The sequence below is a fragment of the Penicillium solitum genome (genome assembly GCF_028829755.1).
Source record: "Penicillium solitum strain IBT 25940 chromosome Unknown utg000008l_segment0_segment0, whole genome shotgun sequence".
In the NCBI taxonomy this organism is placed as follows: Eukaryota; Fungi; Ascomycota; class Eurotiomycetes; order Eurotiales; family Aspergillaceae; genus Penicillium; species Penicillium solitum.
In genome coordinates this window covers 2,432,755-2,450,637 of record NW_027072127.1, presented here as the reverse complement: position 1 = coordinate 2,450,637, position 17,883 = coordinate 2,432,755, and the positions used below count along the sequence as shown (strand labels likewise).

At 49.0% G+C, this 17,883-nt stretch overlaps 5 protein-coding genes across 5 annotated transcripts; 2 read left to right on the top strand and 3 right to left on the bottom strand.

Annotated features, from left to right (window-relative positions):
- Positions 1-3,715: 3,715 nt before the first annotated feature.
- On the bottom strand, positions 3,716-3,988 carry N7455_010226 (uncharacterized protein; the record flags this gene model as incomplete). The annotated part of the gene is made up of 1 exon (XM_065606391.1): positions 3,716-3,988. The coding sequence occupies one exon, from the start codon at positions 3,986-3,988 to the stop codon at positions 3,716-3,718; it is 273 nt and encodes a 90-aa protein (XP_065460354.1).
- Positions 3,989-5,391: 1,403 nt separating this feature from the next.
- Positions 5,392-5,994, top strand: N7455_010225 (uncharacterized protein; the record flags this gene model as incomplete). The annotated part of the gene is made up of 1 exon (XM_040954162.2): positions 5,392-5,994. One exon carries the CDS (start codon positions 5,392-5,394, stop codon positions 5,992-5,994), a length of 603 nt encoding a protein of 200 aa, XP_040815497.1.
- A 946-nt stretch (positions 5,995-6,940) lies between these two features.
- N7455_010224 (uncharacterized protein) lies at positions 6,941-12,494 on the top strand (the record flags this gene model as incomplete). The annotated part of the gene is made up of 2 exons (XM_040954010.2): positions 6,941-12,313; positions 12,369-12,494. The coding sequence occupies 2 exons, from the start codon at positions 6,941-6,943 to the stop codon at positions 12,492-12,494; spliced, it is 5,499 nt and encodes a 1,832-aa protein (XP_040815457.2).
- A 150-nt stretch (positions 12,495-12,644) lies between these two features.
- On the bottom strand, positions 12,645-14,465 carry N7455_010223 (uncharacterized protein; the record flags this gene model as incomplete). The annotated part of the gene is made up of 2 exons (XM_040954218.2): positions 12,645-14,223; positions 14,278-14,465. 2 exons carry the CDS (start codon positions 14,463-14,465, stop codon positions 12,645-12,647), a joined length of 1,767 nt encoding a protein of 588 aa, XP_040815414.2.
- An 832-nt stretch (positions 14,466-15,297) lies between these two features.
- On the bottom strand, positions 15,298-17,357 carry N7455_010222 (FAD binding domain protein; the record flags this gene model as incomplete). The annotated part of the gene is made up of 3 exons (XM_040954111.2): positions 15,298-15,309; positions 15,365-17,289; positions 17,354-17,357. 3 exons carry the CDS (start codon positions 17,355-17,357, stop codon positions 15,298-15,300), a joined length of 1,941 nt encoding a protein of 646 aa, XP_040815558.2.
- Between the last annotated feature and the right edge of the window lie 526 nt (positions 17,358-17,883).

Below are 17,883 nucleotides of genomic sequence, written 5' to 3'. Positions count from 1 at the left end.
GTTATCACTGGTTCCAAAAAGATCGTGTTCCGAGGAGAGCTTAACCTGGATGGTGGGTACAAAAGACAGAAAGGTTCTGGATTTCATTTTAACGAATCAGAGACCGCATAGATGACGCCTCGGATCGATCGTAGATTGTCAAGAGCCTCTCATCGGGTGATTGATCGACCAAATGGAAAGGGAGAGGGGCTGGTATTGGTTTACAGGGATAAATCACCTAGGGGTTCTTCAATTCGTATCTCCACTTCATTCGAGAGCTTGTGGCGTCCAGGGCTTTTTTTGGGGGGGGGTTCTTTTCGGCGTCGGGATTAGTTTTCTGTCTCCGTATGTCAGATCAAGGATCACCCGGAGAACCCGCTTTGAAAGTTTTTTTTTTCCCTTTTTTGTCTTCCGATTTTTACGTTATGCACTCGTGAGCTGGTACATTGGTAGCTGTTGATATGATTGGAGTGAAGATACGCTCGCATGTGATATCTCTTAGGTGTGTTGCATTTTTGGCACTTACACTTAGCTTAGGATGTCACCGATCGAAAATTGAGTGATTTGCGCTAATTTGGATCTTTGCCTCGCGTATCGCGTCCACACGATGTACTCCGTAATCTGGACCACTATATGGAGTATTTTGGAGCAGTTTCTCAGCTTGACACGACACACACACTAACAGACCCGCTCTATAAACTAGTCACATTCTGACAATTCAATAATGGCGCAAGTCTGTCATGTCTGGAGATCACTGGACTAAGCGCAAGCTGAGTGTGATCCAGCCCATTGTCAGCCAATCAAGTCGTAACAATGGAGTTCCCTTTTCTCTATTTTTTGGTGATTGGATAGGTTCCTGGTGAATTTCGTAGCACAATGTACCTTGAAAAAGGTGTCAGAATACTATATTGGAATTGTTGTCAATCCCCTGTACGGCCCTAGCCCTATATCATATAACCCCTATAATAACACAACCTGTCTTTTCATCTGACACCCGAGTCTATTCACTTCAAAGTTTAATAACCGAACTTAACATCGCAGTCACCTCGGGCCCTAAGGTATGTCCTTTAGGCCCATATTGTTGACCCACCCATCAAAAGGAAGATCCCTTGTAATTAAAATAAAACCAATTATTTCCGATCGGAAATGGAGCCAGCCTCGAATCTTTGAATCTACCGAAACTTTTTTTTTATTCGCCGTCCCAAAAATCTGACTTGAAAAATCGGAACGTCAAAGTTTTATTTGATGAAAATCTCAAACCGAGGTCATCCATACTGACGAGCTAACAAAGAAAAAAAATATATAAAAAGTAAGGCACTGGGATTCCAACCGATCGTCATACCTGCCATGCCCTTAGGCCCCGCCCCATTCACGAGATCAGAGATCGTGCATGAAGGAATGCAGATCATCGGATCTCGCAGGCAACCAGGATCTTCCCTGGGAAAATGACTGGTCCAAATTGGAGGTGATTGGTCCGGTCAAAGCTCTGAGCGCCATTAGAGGGTAAATGGAGAGGGGTAAACATAACATCTTGCCTCTCTTCTTGCATACACTTTGGGCCTGTATACCCTAGCGTCGGAGGAATTACTCCAGATCGGTGGAAACACATACTGATCCATGGATCCATGGATGCATCTGCAGTATTTGTCATTTCGGTTTCCCGGTTCTTGGGTCTACCGGGGGTTTATTTTGTATTTTATTTTGTATTTTATTTTATATTTTATTTTGTATTTTATATTTTATATTTTATATTTTATTGTGTATTTTAACTTTTTTTAACTTATAAATTAATTTATAAATTAAAATAAATCATATTTTTACTCCAATTTTTGAGTGTCTAACCTTATTTTTATTATTCTGACATTTGATCTTCTATTTTATCTATTAAGGAGTACATTGAAGAATTTTTGATATCAAATTGCCAAGAATTCCTTTTGCTCTGAATAATCTCCTGTTTGTGAACTGTCCAAAAAAGGGCCCGATTCCTATTTTCTTCATTCCCTATAGGTATCTGAAAAGAACTTCGATTGGGAATATATTAAATCATAATAATGAAGTCCGTAGCGGTATAGTACATAGTACAAGTACTCCATAGCATCGTAACACAATAATGCAACCTTAGGCATCCAAAAAGGGCCTTCTGCATAGATCCAACCCCAAATTAAATGTCCAGACCGTTAATAGGTGCATGTCTTCCAGCATGTACCTGGTTAAAACCTGGAAAATCCGAATTATTTGCTTATTTGGCTGCTCAAAACAACCTAGACTCGTGTCACCGGAGGAGTGTTTATGCATGATTTAGGTGTGCCAAGGGTATAGTTCGTGATAAAGCCACCAATCCCTCGCCGCCATGCGGGGTGATATTATTTGCTCTTTTTTTTCGATTGGTCCGATCAATACTTTATTGGCTTTAGACGGGGCCTTGCTTTTTGAAATGACGTGGGTGGGTGTCAGACGTCTCTTTCTTGAACGGGTAAGGCGGTTAGGCTGGTCCCGGAAATATAACTCCTGCACCCATGGAGTAATATGACTTGTTGGATGGTGAAAGGGTGTAGCGACGGGAGGGAGCTCGGGTGATGGATCGGTGAGTTATGCATTAGTGCCTGACTCGGCGCTAGAAACTATGTCGATAGTATTTTGTTTCTTTGTCTGCTGTCTGCTCGGCTAAAGCTTTGCCAGCCTTGCTGGCTAAATTTAAAGCCGATACCTAACGTCAACTTGCTCGATTAGAAAAGACTTCGATTCTATGTGAGACGCCAGAAGTACGACTTCCTGCTACTTCGTAATGTAATATCACCGCACCGGCGATATAGCCAAGCATATATCCCCGTCCTGGATGGCACTCACTCCATTTTTGAACCGTTAGGTCATGTACGAGAACGGAGTAGCGAGCAAGACATAGCCCACTTATCACATGTGCTAAACAAGTCACACACTCAAGGATTTTTCTATCATTTGTCTTTGAACTTTCCGACATCGCAATACCATGGCCCAAGAAAGCCGAACACCATAACAATTTTGTTCCACTAAATATATCGCAGCGGGAATGTCTGAGCATTGTCTCGGCTTCGAACAACATTATTCTTGTGTCTGCAACTTATGCCTTTGAGGGTGTTGCTTCCACGGCGGTAGTGCGCCTCTCTCTCGCCGTCGGAGAGAAGTCTCCAACCTGCGGCGGGTGACACAACATCGTAAAATCGGCGAAATATTGCCCAGTTTTGTTTATTTGCCCTTCCAGTTATTGGGCACAGGCATTGGGCTCTGCGACATGGCTGATGTATCTCGCAATTCGTTTGACCAAGCCCACCAGTGATCTCATCAAGTCTTCCTCATCATATCCCCTAGTAAATATCGATATAAGCTTGCGCCAACCTCGAGACAAAGAGTGCGAGGCTGAAGGATAAGGGTTAAACCTGGAGGGTGGAAAGGCAGAGAGAGTAGAAGAGAGACACGTTCTTACTACATATCTATCCTGAACTAATGGACTGGCATTCCCGGCACCCATCTCAGCAATAAGGAAGAGCAACTGAATTTCTATCCCAAGATCCTGTTCTCAGCTCAGAAACAGCAAGGCTAATAAACAGCAGATAAACAACCACGTCTGACCTCGGACCTAGAGCATGCACTACACGATCTCAGTAGCGTAAACATGGACATTCGGTTCCTTCTTTCTATAGCGATGAACACATTGGAGAGCGATAGGTATGTTTCCATTTCATCACCTACAGCTTGATACTCAAAATTCTCCTGCGTGTATTAAGGGCTTTCGAAACCCGTTCGACTCGAGATTTTCTTCAAGCCTGCCCCATAGTTGTTCACCTTCTTGTGTTGTAATATCCGTAATTACAAGGAGTTCTGGGCGATCAAGCACAGATCGAGTTTGTAAATCTTGGATGGTGGCTTCGATAGTGGAGTAGAGAAGATCAGACCGTGAAGCACTGGGCGTTGCAGTGAAGTTCGTTGCGGAAATTGTGATAGTGACCTCTGGGTTCATTTCGTATTGCGACATTTTCACAGTAAGTTATTAGGAAAGAAATGTGGATGATGCCCATTAGGTGAGGATGGTTGCTTGTTGGAAGAATATTTGCTAGGCACCCATCCTTTATAACTCACGTACCGCCTTGTATATCCGGATGAACTTTGGAAAGGATTGGAATCTCATAAAAGTCAATAGAAGGACAATTTTACCCGCAGAGAATCATTGGAGGTTTAACTCTATTTCCTGTTTCTAGGAGATACTGTGAAGTCTAACACTACCTATATTACAACTGGACCCGTAAAGATGAGATATTTAATAGGCTACTAGTACGAAGGAAGACTATTAATAAGAAATGGTATCAAACAACCCGACAATTGTCGTACTGTCTAGTAGGAATGCCTCTATCAAACTTTTGGCTTCGGCACAAGACAATCAATCATATTGCAGCACAGCAGTGAGAGTACTAGACATTATATTGATGAAGCTTGAGGCTCCTACTGTTGCACGGAGCAAGACATCGCTCTCACCATGAGCTGCTAGGTCACGCAGCCAACTATCCACACTAGCAACGGATGTATTGATTTAGAAGTACTATTGATCTTAAGTCTTACACTTGTACGAACCTAGAAAAACTATGTTGCCGGCGATTGGGATCGGACCCCGCAGAAGTGTAGCAGGGAGATGAGCTCCTAGTTAACTATCTGATAGTTAGTTAGTTAGTTATCCTAGGCTACTGACCTGAACTATCAGGCATCAACACCATACTGCTTGGCTAGGCAGCCACCTCAATAGTTACCATCCACTCGAAGAGCTCGACATAGAAACTGTCAAGCCAAGCCTGTTGCCTACGGTATATGAAGTATCGGTGTGCACGTCCTCCTGTCCTGTCATCAGACATGAATTCACTGCCCGATTGGGGCGGCCCTAGCCCTGGAGCCTGATGCAGGAATGAAGACTTTTGAAACGGCCCCCACAAGGCTCGACCCTCTCCCCACGTCCCTTACGTGAAAAACAACACAAAAAACATACAGAGGGAATTGATTTTGTAGTCGGTTTCCATCTCTTTGTTCAAAAGTACGCATAAAATAGAGGGTTGATCAGTGGATCTGTAGTTGGTACCATCACCATCCATTATGCCAAAGGGGATGATCCGGCTCTGATCGGGTGCCCTACGCACGCGCCTCTTTATGGTTGAGCCAATGAGATGACCTTGCTTTACTTTAGCTGAATGCCTAGGTTGTTAGCCTGGCAGGGTGTGAGCTCATTTGCTTGGCTAAGTTTATGCGTGGGCCGGCCCCCTGATAGTTGGGGGAATGCGGCTTAAGGAAGACCCTTTCCCACTTGTTTTCTTTTTCTTTCTCTTTCTCGATTTCAGAATCTCTACTCCATCAGTTGCTTTAACAGTTAACTCTTTTACAAAAACGAAATACATAATGCGTATCACTTTGTTTCTCTCAACGGCACTAGCTGCTCTCGTCTCTGCGGAAGAAACAACCAGAATCAACTATTTCGGTGGTGGAATGCAATGGGCCCATAAAGTCAACATCCACCGATGGACCAGCACGGCTGCCAGTGTCGCTGGGATCAATGCCCTTGCCACTACCTACCGAATTGGATGCCTGAGCGATGCGCCCAAGTCTGATTGCGAAATTGCTACGCCCTGGACCATGATCCAGGGCCCAAAAACCTACAGTCTCACAGGTGTTTATACCGTGTCGGGCTCGGGAACGGTCAATGCTGTGACTGGAACCCAAAACTATGACTGCACTTTCGCCAAGGCCACCGAGTCTCCTTCCTGTTCGTTTAGCGCGAAGGCCACCGGCACCACTGCAGGTGTTTCGTATTCTACATCCACCTCCACCTCCACCAAGAACCTACCAACGAAGTCCTACACATCCTACGGAATCGAAGTCACAGCGGGAGCAGCTTTACTCACTGCCACCCAGGCAACTCAAAGTCCCAATGGAGGAGCCGCCATGGTTACTGCTGCACCAATGGGGGCAGCTGCTGCCGTGGCTATTGCCGCTATGCTCTAGTGCTTTGCTTGTTCGGCCTTTGCATCTACCGTTTTTATTTTACCTGAAAATTGGCTGAAGAGTGTTCTGATAAAATACCCCAAGCACACAGTCGATTGCATTCTCATGTCATGTTTGCTTTATGCTCTAGCCCTTTTGGGTAGATGTGATTCGATCGTCTCAACGACAGTGTTTATTGCTCTTATTTAGTGGAATGATGGATGAATGGACATATTATTTACCCCGACCCCTTTTAGAGTGATGTATAGACCATCGTATAAATAAGTGTTTGTGACACTTTGATTGTTCCAGGTTTCCAACGGTGAACTTTGAGCCTCACCTGGGAAGATGTGTCTTGCACAAAGTAAGCATTTTTTATTGCCTTTCCATACACTTAAAAAGGCGTCTATAAAGAACATATAAAAAGACATGACAAGGCCGGCCGACTAAAGGTTGGGCCTTATCCGTTACCCAGCCCACCGTCCAAGCAGTGGTCTTGGCGTAGGTTCTTCTACAACATGACACTACAGGAACCACCAGGAGACCCCGACAAGCATACACACTAATTGGGGGAGTCGTACCGGAGACGTAATCTTGAGCCGTTTAACAGGCGTCCACAGGTCCGGGGTTGACTGACATAACGTAAATTGTTAGCGGCGACGGCGCGCGACGGCGCGCGACGGCCAACCTTGTGGGCGCTCTTGGCTCTCGGAACAGATAACGCGGCCCACCCTCATTTGCAATTTCAATGACGGGCGTAGATAGACATCGGAAAAAATTGGATGGTGAATAGCCATATAGGGGAACATGTGTAGGTATATAACTAGACTCTTTATCCATGACGTTGAGGTTAATAGAACTATACTTCACTCTATCTCTCCTTCGTATCGCCGGTTAGTGTACTCCTGAACCTCTGGGATATCCTTACTTTCACTAACAGCACGCCAAGATTGTATAAAACCTCCCAATGACTTCATATTCCACTGGAAGTGAGGAGCAGCCTCTAACAATTTCTCAATGGCGTGAATTACAAAAGACGGTTTCCGAGCCAACTCACATTTTGTCCCTGCTCGAACGAGCACAACCAAACACATCAAATGCGTGGATTTCATTGGCAACGCCTGAACAAATCATTACACAATGGGAGAATATCACAGCACTTCGATCCCAGGGGAAAGATCTTCCACTGTTCGGCGTGCCATTTGCCGCTAAGGATAATATCGACGCCGCTGGGTTCTGCACAACGGCTGCATGCCCGTCATTTGGCACTGAGCCTGTCACCACCGATTCAACAGTTGTGCAACGGTTGAAATCACAGGGAGCCATCCTCGTCGGCAAGACCAACCTTGACCAGTTTGCCACCGGTCTTGTCGGTACGCGTTCACCGTATGGAGCCGTTGCCAATTCCTTCGATCCAAATCGAGTCAGCGGTGGTAGTAGCTCGGGAAGCAGTGTGGTAGTCGCCCAGGGACTAGTCCCTTTCTCTCTTGGCACAGACACAGCAGGGTCAGGTCGTATACCTGCAGGGTTCAATAATCTTGTTGGACTCAAACCCACACGGGGCGCTTTGAGTGCACATGGTGTAGTACCAGCGTGCCGCTCACTTGATTGTGTCTCTATCTTTGCCTTGACTCTGGAAGATGCCGATCTGGTCCTGCAACTAGCCGAGGGGTATGATGTTCAAGACGCATACTCGAGAGATCGTGCCAGCTGTGCGACTCACAAGTCTCCTCGAGGAGCCTTGCCCTCACAGCCCACATTGGCTACATGTTCCAACCCTGAGTGGTTTGGTCGGACCGAGCAGGCTGCAGCATACCAGGATGCATTGACTAAAGCCCAGAAGCTGGGTTGGAAGTTAGAGTCAGTTGACTTTACACCCCTCTTCTCTCTTGCCAGTCTCCTGTATGAAGGCCCATGGGTCGCCGAACGATATGCTGCTATCGAGAAGTTCATTCGCTCAGTGCCAGCCGAGGCCATGGACCCGGTTGTTCGGAGTATCATCTTGAAAGCCGAGAAATTCTCTGCTGCAGATTTCTTCGCGTGCGAGTACCATCGACGGGACCTGTCCTGTGAGATCAAGACAATCTTCGGGAAATACGACGCGCTACTAGTGCCCACGGCTCCCACATTCCCTTCGATGCAAGATCTCAAGGATGAGCCGGTCGTGGCAAACAGTCAACTGGGCACATATACCAACTTCGTGAATTTCCTGGATTGGTCTGCTTTGGCAATTCCTGCAGGCTGGAGAGAAGACGACCTTCCTTTTGGTATCACACTGATAGGAGGGGCGTGGGAAGAGCCACGGTTGTTGGAGCTTGCTCGGTGCTGGATGTCTGATGCCCCGCGCTTGTTAGGAGCGACGGGTGTGGAATATCAAGAGCTTTTCTCTGACCAAAGCTCTGGGCTTACTGTCACCCCCAATTCGATGCAGTTGGCGGTAGTTGGTGCCCATCTTTCTGGCTTCCCCCTCAACAAGGATTTGGTCTCACGAGGCGCAACCCTGGCCACTGCTACAACCACAGCCCCGTGTTATCAGCTATTTGCACTGCATACAACAGGACCAGTATCAAAACCTGGTCTGAAAAGGGTCATTGATGGTGGAGAGTCAATCGAAGTGGAGGTTTGGAACATGCCACTCGACCAGATGGGCAGCTTCCTCGGTACTGTTGCACCGCCCTTAGGCATCGGATCGGTTGAGTTGCAAGACAGCCGGTGGGTTCACGGTTTTATCTGCGAGTCTGTTGGCCTCGAGAATGCAAATAACGTCACCAGTTTCGGCGGATGGCGAGGGTACACCCAGTCTCTCAACACTTCTACCACCGAATCGTCGCGCGCGGCATCTACCACGCCTGCAACAAGCATCGGTGAGAAGCGTATTAGGACGGTTCTGGTTGCCAACCGCGGCGAAATCGCACTGCGTATCATTCGGACCTTGCGCGAGATGAAGATCTCAACCGTGGCTATCTATTCAAGTGCCGATGCTCGCGCACCACACGTTACCGCTGCGGATATTGCGCTTCCATTGACTGGAAACACAGTATCTGACACATATCTGAACGGCAAGCAGATCCTGGATATGGCTATCAAAGCCGATGCCGATGCTGTCATTCCTGGATATGGATTTCTTTCAGAGAATGCCGACTTTGCCGCCGCCGTTGAGGCTGCAGGTCTGGTATGGATCGGTCCAACCCCGAAGCAAATGCATGATTTGGGCTTGAAGCATCGTGCTCGTGACATCGCAATTACCGCCGGTATTCCTGTTGTTCCCGGAAGCGAGGGTTTAGTCACCAGTGTTGAAGATGCACTGGCAGAAGCAGAGAAAATCGGCTATCCAGTGATGGTGAAAAGCACCGCTGGTGGAGGTGGAATTGGCCTTCAGCGGTGCGCCGATATTATTTCACTCCGAGAGGCGTTTGATGGTGTTCGTCGACTGGGACAGGCAAATTTTGGCGACGACGGGGTTTTCATCGAGCATTTCATCGACCGAGCACGGCATATTGAGGTCCAGGTGCTCGGTGATGGCACTGGTCGAGTCATTTGTGCCGGTGAGCGCGACTGTTCGCTGCAACGTCGAAACCAGAAAGTTGTCGAAGAATCCCCTGCTGGATTTGTCCAGGTCAAAGTTCGAGCTGACATGCGCTGCGCTGCTGCTGCTTTGGTCGCTTCCTTGCAATATCGCAACGTAGGTACCGTTGAATTCATCTTCGACATCGATAGCGAGAAATTCTACTTTCTAGAGATGAACACACGTCTCCAGGTCGAGCACCCAGTGACCGAGGCTGTAACAGGCCTTGATCTTGTCGAATGTATGATGCGCATTGCCATGGATGATTGCACCACTCTTTTCCCCCAGCAGACAAATGAGATTCCGGTCTCCGGTGCAGCAATTGAAGCTCGTGTTTATGCCGAAAGCCCCCTTCAAGGATTTCGACCTTCTCATGGGAAGCTTTTGAATGTCGAGTTTCCGTCCGGCGTCCGCGTTGATACTTGGGTCAGTTCAGGCCAGGAGCTATCGTCATCTTTTGATCCAATGGTTGCAAAAATCATCGCACACGGCGATGACCGTGCTGAAGCTCTTCGAAAGCTCTCAGATGCTCTGGAAAAGACAGTAATTACTGGCGTGGAAACGAACCTGAGATATTTACAGCAAATTGTTGCCTGGGAGTTGTTTAACTCCGGAGAACTCACGACAGGGTCGCTCAATACTTTCCCATACGAAGCCCAAGTCATCGAGGTCATTGATGCCGGGTCCGACACGGCTGTACAGGACTTCCCTGGCCGTCAAGGTCTTTGGCATATCGGTGTGCCGCCCTCCGGCCCAATGGATTCCTACTCGTTTCGTCTCGCCAACAAAATAGTCGGCAATGATGACCATGCGGCGGGATTCGAGTGCTCGATCCAAGGCCCGACACTGCTCTTCCATTCTCCAACCACCGTTGCTGTCGTTGGTGCTGATTCCCCTATATTTGTCGATGGGAAAGAACAGGAGCCCTGCATGGCCATCAGCATTCAAGCTGGACAGAAACTCTCGATCGGCACAGCCACCAATGGCTCCCGAGTTTATCTTGCCGTTCAAGGCGGTATTCAGGTCCCCGAAGTCTTAAGCAGCCGCTCGACATTTGCAATCGGTCACCTCGGAGGACACAACGGACGCAGCCTTCGCATTGGTGATCTTCTCCCATTAGCACCTGTTGTAGAAGAGAAACTTCCCTTGCTAAAGTCACCAATTCCTTCTCTGCCGATACCTGAGAACCGAGAATGGGTCGTTGGCGCTATCCCTGGACCACACGGTAGTCCGACTTATTTCACACAGGATGGGCTTCAGGAGCTTTTCAATGGCGAATGGACTGTCCACTACAATACCAATCGGCTCGGAGTCCGTCTCACCGGACCCCGTCCAGAGTGGGCACGGAAAACAGGGGGTGATGCTGGCCTGCATCCCTCTAACATCCATGACAGCCCTTACTCAATCGGAAATGTGAGCTTCACTGGCGACGAGGCAGTTGTATTGACAGCAGATGGGCCAAGCCTGGGAGGCTTTGTCGCGTTTGCCACGGTCGCAGAGGCCGAGATGTGGAAGTTTGGTCAGATGCGGCCAGGCGATCGCCTTCGGCTGCACCCTATTTCTCTTGATGACGCGCAGACGCTTGCGATGGCTCTCGAGCATTCAATCGCTACTCTTGGCCCGCTGACCAACGTAGATTTGAGACAAACAAGCTCTGTCACTGTCTCTAGTCCGGTTGTGAAGGAGATCTCTGAGGCTGGCCGTTTCATTCGATGCTGTCAAGCAGGCGATCGAGCCTTGTTGCTCGACTTCGGCAATGAAGATAACTTCACGTTACGGCAAACATTTCACATCATGAGCTTCATTGAGATGCACCGAATTTCTCCAATTACAGGCGTCGAGGAGCTCACATCAGGCGTCCGAAGCCTCCATATTCGCATGAAAGCAAACTTCCCACTACCTCAAGTCCTTGATACGCTGGTCGCGCATGAGATTTCTCTTGGAACAGAGCTTCCCTCCCGACTACCCTCGCGTATCGTGCATATGCCTCTCGTTTTCAACGATGAGAGAAGCCGCAAAGCCATTGCCCGCTATACTTCGACTATTCGTTCCACGGCACCGTACCTACCTAGCAACATTGAGTTCCTGCAGACACTGAATGGACTTGACAGTCCCGATCGGGTGGAGAGCAATCTCTATGAAGGCGCATTCCTAGTGTTAGGCCTTGGTGATGTGTACCAAGGGTCTCCCTGTGCTGTGCCACTGGATCCCCGTCATCGACTCTTCGGAACGAAATACAACCCATCCCGATCCTTCACTCCTCGTGGCGCTGTCGGTATTGCTGGTCAATACCTATGCATCTATGCAACCGACTCGCCTGGCGGGTATCAGCTCGTCGGTCGTACAGTCCCTATCTGGGATGAGTTCCACAAGCCCGGACTGGGCGAGAAGGCCCCGTGGATGTTCTCACTCTTAGACCAGATTCGTTTCTACCCTGTCACCGAGGAAGAACTTTCAGCAGCAGAGGCCGATGGAACCTCCAGTGATCTTATCAAAATATCTGACGCTGAGCTAGACCTCAATGAATATGAGAAGTGGCTGGCAGAGAACAAGGACGATATCACTGCTGTTCGGGAGCAACGGTCGAGGGCAATGCATGAAGCAGACTTCTTCGACGATCTGCTCAAGCCATACGATCCGATCACAATGCGACCAGGTCTGGGACAGGAAAGCGACGAAGCTATGACCGGAGAGCGGGTGAAAGCACTTTTACCTGGGAGATGTTTCCGTTGCGCTATCGAGGAGGGAGACGAGGTTCAAGCAGGAGACCCTCTGGTGAGTACAATGGACGTTGACATCAATATCCAAGCACCGAGCTAATTATTTTTAGATCTGGATCGAGTCCAACAAAATGGAGGTCAAGATTTGTGCACCAGTGAGTGGGAAATGTGTCAGGTTGCTGGTCGCAGAGGGAAACATCCTGGGACCCAGTGACGATGTTGCTATTATTCAATAGGTGATGCCACATGTACATACAAAAAGAGCAACACCATGAAATATGTCCAGATGATTTGTTTCGTTATTTCGTTGATAAGCGCCCCATTGGGGGGAAGTGCTGTAGGTAACCTTTCTCATAGACCAGTGGATTGACAAGAGTACACGGGCTCTATGAGTCTCGGAATGTGGCTGCCTTTACAGCAGCCAAATCACCGACCTCTTCATGAAGCATGCGAAGTGCCTCGCGAGCAAATGGAGCAGCATACGCCCGTACCTGCAGGATCCAGCGAAGCTTTTCGAGTTGTTCAACGTAACCCGCTGCCTCATCCATTTGAGGACTCGTTGCCCACAAAAGACCAGCAAAGGCACCAACTAAAGCCACCTGGGCTGCTGCCGCAAAGCCCCAAAATGATTGAATATGTTCAGGTTGAAAAGATTCGATCAAGTTCATTGCCGACGTCAGTCGAGCGCGGGCAGCGGTTCGAATCGCCGAACGAAGAGATGGCGCGCTATCTGGAGTCAGGATACGGAGTAACGCGCGATGGATGGTCAACTCTGTTGCCATATGTGAGAGATGCAAAGCGCCGTTCGTCGAGAGCCGCAATGAGGGCGTGGATTCCAGCTGGAGGCTGGCGGGCAGTGCCGCATGCCATTCGCGCAACTCCATCGCTAGGGGCTTTGCCAGACTCATCGCACCTGACGGCCCAATCCGCTCAAGTAGTCCGCCTTTTTTGGTTGCGCCGATGGAGCAAAATGTGGACACGATGCGACTGAAGATTTTGGTTAATTCAATAGATTGCAGGAATGCCGCCCGACCCGCGGCTCCATCCACACCTCCGTCCCCATTCTCCTCTTCAGTCGCATCTTCTGGAAAGTCATTAAGTGTACACGCGCCAACGTCCCAGTCACTCGTCCCCTCGTCTTCGTCAATCTGGGCAGGAATGAGAGATGGTCGCCCATGCACAAGAACGCCCCACTTGTCCTGCATGTATAGCGCCCAAGCTAAACGTCGTCGTAGACCTTTCTCCCATTCTGGGATTTTCCAACCCGTACAGTCGATATGAATTCCCAAAGTCTGCCCGAGTGATAGTAGTTGAGCTGGAAGAGTGCTATGGGAAGACCTCATTCTTTGCAATAACAACAGACCGGCCTGTAATGTGGAGAGCTTGGGCCGCTTCAGATCGTCGGCCATGGTTCGCATTGCTAGGTCCTCCAGAGCTTCGGCATCTGGTGTCCGTGGTGCAGTAGCGAGGGTTCGATCAAAGAGCTTCCAATCTAGCGCGACAAGGTAAACGGCGGCGAGTAATGGTGGTGAGAACTCATGGTAGGACCGGGCATATTTCTCCAGGAACACGCCCTGGTCCAGGATCGGAAATGTACGGTGCATGATGCGAAAATATAAGTTTACCAAGGTTGGTCCCAGAGGACGTATGGATTCCTCAATGCGATCTAGGTCGGTGATGCGTTGCATCTCAGAAGCTGAATCCTTGTCAGGGTAGGTCATGAATGCAGTGGATTGATTCACACGCCGTGGATAACACCTTTCATTGCCAGAGAGCGACATAGCTGATGGCCGCAGATCGAGAAGTTCAGGTTCATGATAGCTGGCAGGGCCAATATACTCGGAATGCAGATGAAGCTCTAGACCTAATGTACCATCCAGTCGTGAATTGATTGGATCAACTATGGTCTGTTCCTCGACAGATCCAACAATGGATGGAGTTAGAGAGCTGCGGTGTCTTTTTATCCTTTGCTTGGGGGTTAGCTAAGAATGATCCCGGATATTGCATTTCTAAACATACTTAGTTTCTGTTGTGCTGGGCGACTTCCTTCTTTTCCGCGGTCGTGGACCATGAAGAAATGTGCATTCAAGACCATTCAAGTTACAAAAGGTGCAGTTATCTTTCTCAGGCTCCCGTATACATCGCGACTTGCGATGACGGCAGCGATCGCATGGTCGCGTCGGATGGTCCACTCCCGCCGGGGACATGTGATGCAAATCAACTATGTTCTTCTTTGGGTACAAATATCTTGGATATGAGATTATCTACTCATCTAGTTGGGTCGAAATCGGTCGGGCGACAATACAAGTAGCTCATTGGGTGAGACGTTGACGATATTCGAGGATTGCCCAGTGCATTGACTCGCGTCCCATTTGGGCGAAAAATGAGTTGCACGTGACTGGATATGGTTTTGCTCGAGCACTACATTCGCAATAAAGTAGTTTGAATTCTATGGAATATGACAGTATCACCTTGATTTCGAATTCGAGAGATGGTCACATACACGAGCAATTCAACAACAGTACATAGAACCGTGTGAGCCACCAGTGACAATGTTCACCCCGAAGTAGACATTGAAGTAGACATCAAGACTAAGTAGCACACATCGTGGCAATACCAGGACGAAGTGTGAAGAATTCGTTAAGACGAAGGAACAGATAGAAACAAATATTGATTTATGCATGTTCAACTAAAACCGGAAGAAAAAATCACAACCCATAAACCCGAACAAAAACTGGGATACTAAGAAAGAATGCAAAAGAGAAAAAAAAAACAAGGGAAAACAGATAACCTCCCGCTAGAAAACACGAATCAGACAAAGAGCAAAATGATGGAAGGCTAGTCGACGACCTGGTCGAGTGTGGCTAGCCATGAGCTCGACGCAAAAGAAAGAACAACCGCAGAGCCTTTGCAGATGCAGGCAGGATGAGACAAAATATGTACAGATGAAGGACGAATAATGTCTTTTGCACATGATTGTAATGAGTATTGAGCCATCAAGGCACAATGCATCAAGACAACCACCCAGAATTGAAGTGATCACCAAGTTTCCTGAAAAGAAAAAGTTAGCATAGCCCACAAAACATCAGAACACATCAAAACTTACAGCAATATACTGTCCGGCCTCCTTCTTCCGCTGCCAGAACATATCGGCCTCTTGAGCATTGAGATTACCCTTGGCCATAGCGACCTCAATAAGAGCAGCCTCAACGCCCTCACCCATACCCTTACCCGAACCACAAACAAAGACACGACCATCAAGCGAGTTGATAACAAACCAAACAAGATCAGCCTGGTGTCTCACCTCTTCCTGCACGTAGCGACTCTCGCCCTTACGGCTCTGCACAACGGTGCGCACCTTATCCTCATGCACGCCCCACTCTCCCGAGTAAAGCTCATCAAGCAGCGAGTCACGGACACCCTGCAAAACCCAGACCTTGTTGGCGCAGTTCGCCGACTGGAGACGGCGCTGCACAAAGCCGCGGAAAGGCGCAATGCCAACTCCCGCACCGATGAGCAGCATGGGGCCATCTGAGGCAAAGCGCGTCGCGAGCGGGTTCGCCATAAGTCCTCGGAACATGGGCACGTGAAAATCGAGTTTCTTGCCAGAAGCATCGGCGGCAATCGCTTGCCGCGCGAGGGACTCTAGGTACCCGGACCCTACGCCTGTGCGTGACCCACCGCGCCAGTCATCGGATTCGGCGACTGTGACAGCGACTTCGATTAGACGTCGGCATTCGCTGCCTTTGTATTGGCAGGAGATCTGGGGATCTTGGGAGAGGGAGTAGAAGCGGGGCATGAGGGTGTTGAGGACAGAGAGGAGGTGGTCGAGGGGTGGTTGGGAGCTTGAGAAGGCGGTTAAGAGTTGGGTGAGAGAGACAAAGGAGCTTGTGCGTAGGTCGCAGAAAGCGCCTTGGCCTTGGGCCGATGAGAGGTATTCGAGAATTTTCTTCTCGTTTGGCTCGCTTGTGTACTCGGCAAGGAGGCGGAATAGTGGCTTAGTTGGGGCGTAACTTTGGATGTCGGAGCACCAGCTTAGGACTTCGCGACGGGTAGTGATGAGTTCGCGGGGCTTGTCGTCACCCCAGATTGTTGGCCAGCGGCCATTGGTTGTGCGCATGAGAATTTTCTTGTCGCGCATGGACTTCGGTATACCTAGGAGGTTGAGGACCTCCTCGACTTCAGAGTCCTTGTTCTTGGGGCACACGCCAATTGCACCACCGACTACGAAATCAACCATTCCACTTTCGGCGGGGTAGTCGGTGACATCGATATCAAAGTGGTAGGTACGCTTCTCGGCACCGGGTCCTGTCAACTCACGGGCATGGTATAGAGGCGCGCGGTAAACCTGGTAAGGTGGGTGCGGCTGCACGAATTCCGGAGGGTGATCTGCGGGGCCAAAGTTCATCTCAACCGCCGATGCGGGGATCGGCTTGAACGAAACAGTCTTCTCCGGCAGCGGGGCGATGTTGGAAAGCTCACTGTCCATAGTGAGGAGATCGAGGTTTAGCTTGAGGCTATCAAAGGCCTTGTTGCCGGCAGGTCCAACGATGGAATTGAAGCCTGAGATTGGCCCATCTACAGGGCGCAATGCCTGTCCCCGGCAACAACCCCCACCACAGCAGAGGGATTGAAGCTTCTGAGTGCCTGCTGTGCCCACATTCTCCAATACCCTTCGCATATCGTCCGCGTTCTGTGAAATGAGGACAGTTGATGCTCGTCGACGTTGCCGACCACTGTCGACCTTTTCCTCTACATTTTCTTCCTCCGATTGGGCCTCGGTGGTTGGTGTCAGAGGGGTATCGGGAGAATTTGAGCCGCTTGATATAGTGCCCTGAGAAGAACCTGAGGAGATGACGTGGAAATTGGTGTCGGTCACTGAGAGCGAACGCACACCTCGAGGCTCTTCCGGAATTGGGTTATCTGGGTGGGAGGTCGAGGACACCGGGATTTCTTGATAAGTGCCTCTACGGGGCCGGGCCCCCGTTGAAGCGTAAGTCGCCGACGGCATGATGGATTGAACGGCGTGAACTAATTCGATAGATTAGAATGTGAGTCTCAACGATTGGATTGGGATTGAGTGTCATCCGCATACCCATGAGGAAATTTCGAGGAGAGCTGGGAGTAACTAAAAAGTTGCACAAGAATCGGCGCAACGAGGGAAGACCGGGGTATATGAGTCGAGACGTAATGGAGGTTAAGAGACTTAGTGTGAAATCCCCTTTTTTTTTGGCTTTCTATGAATAGAGCATGGAAAGAGAAGAGTGGGATGAGGGAGGAGAGCGTGGACCCGAAGAATGGTCGGGACAATAGTTCCGTACAGAGAATCGGGAAAGTGAAAATGACGGTATGGGAATGAGAAATACAGGTCTCACGGCGTTGAAGATCGGAAACAGAACAGGGATTTATCAGATTTGCCACATTCTTCGTCACCGGGTATGTTACACGGTTGGTTCCGGCATCGATATTTTACATATAAGAAAAAGGAATATAACTATGAAATATTGACTAACATTGACTAACATTGATCTTGGCCGTCAGCAGTAATAAGGACTCGACTACTGGATATGGCTTTGGCTCCATTTGGGGTCATCGTATCCATCCAGATCGACAGTGCATATGAAG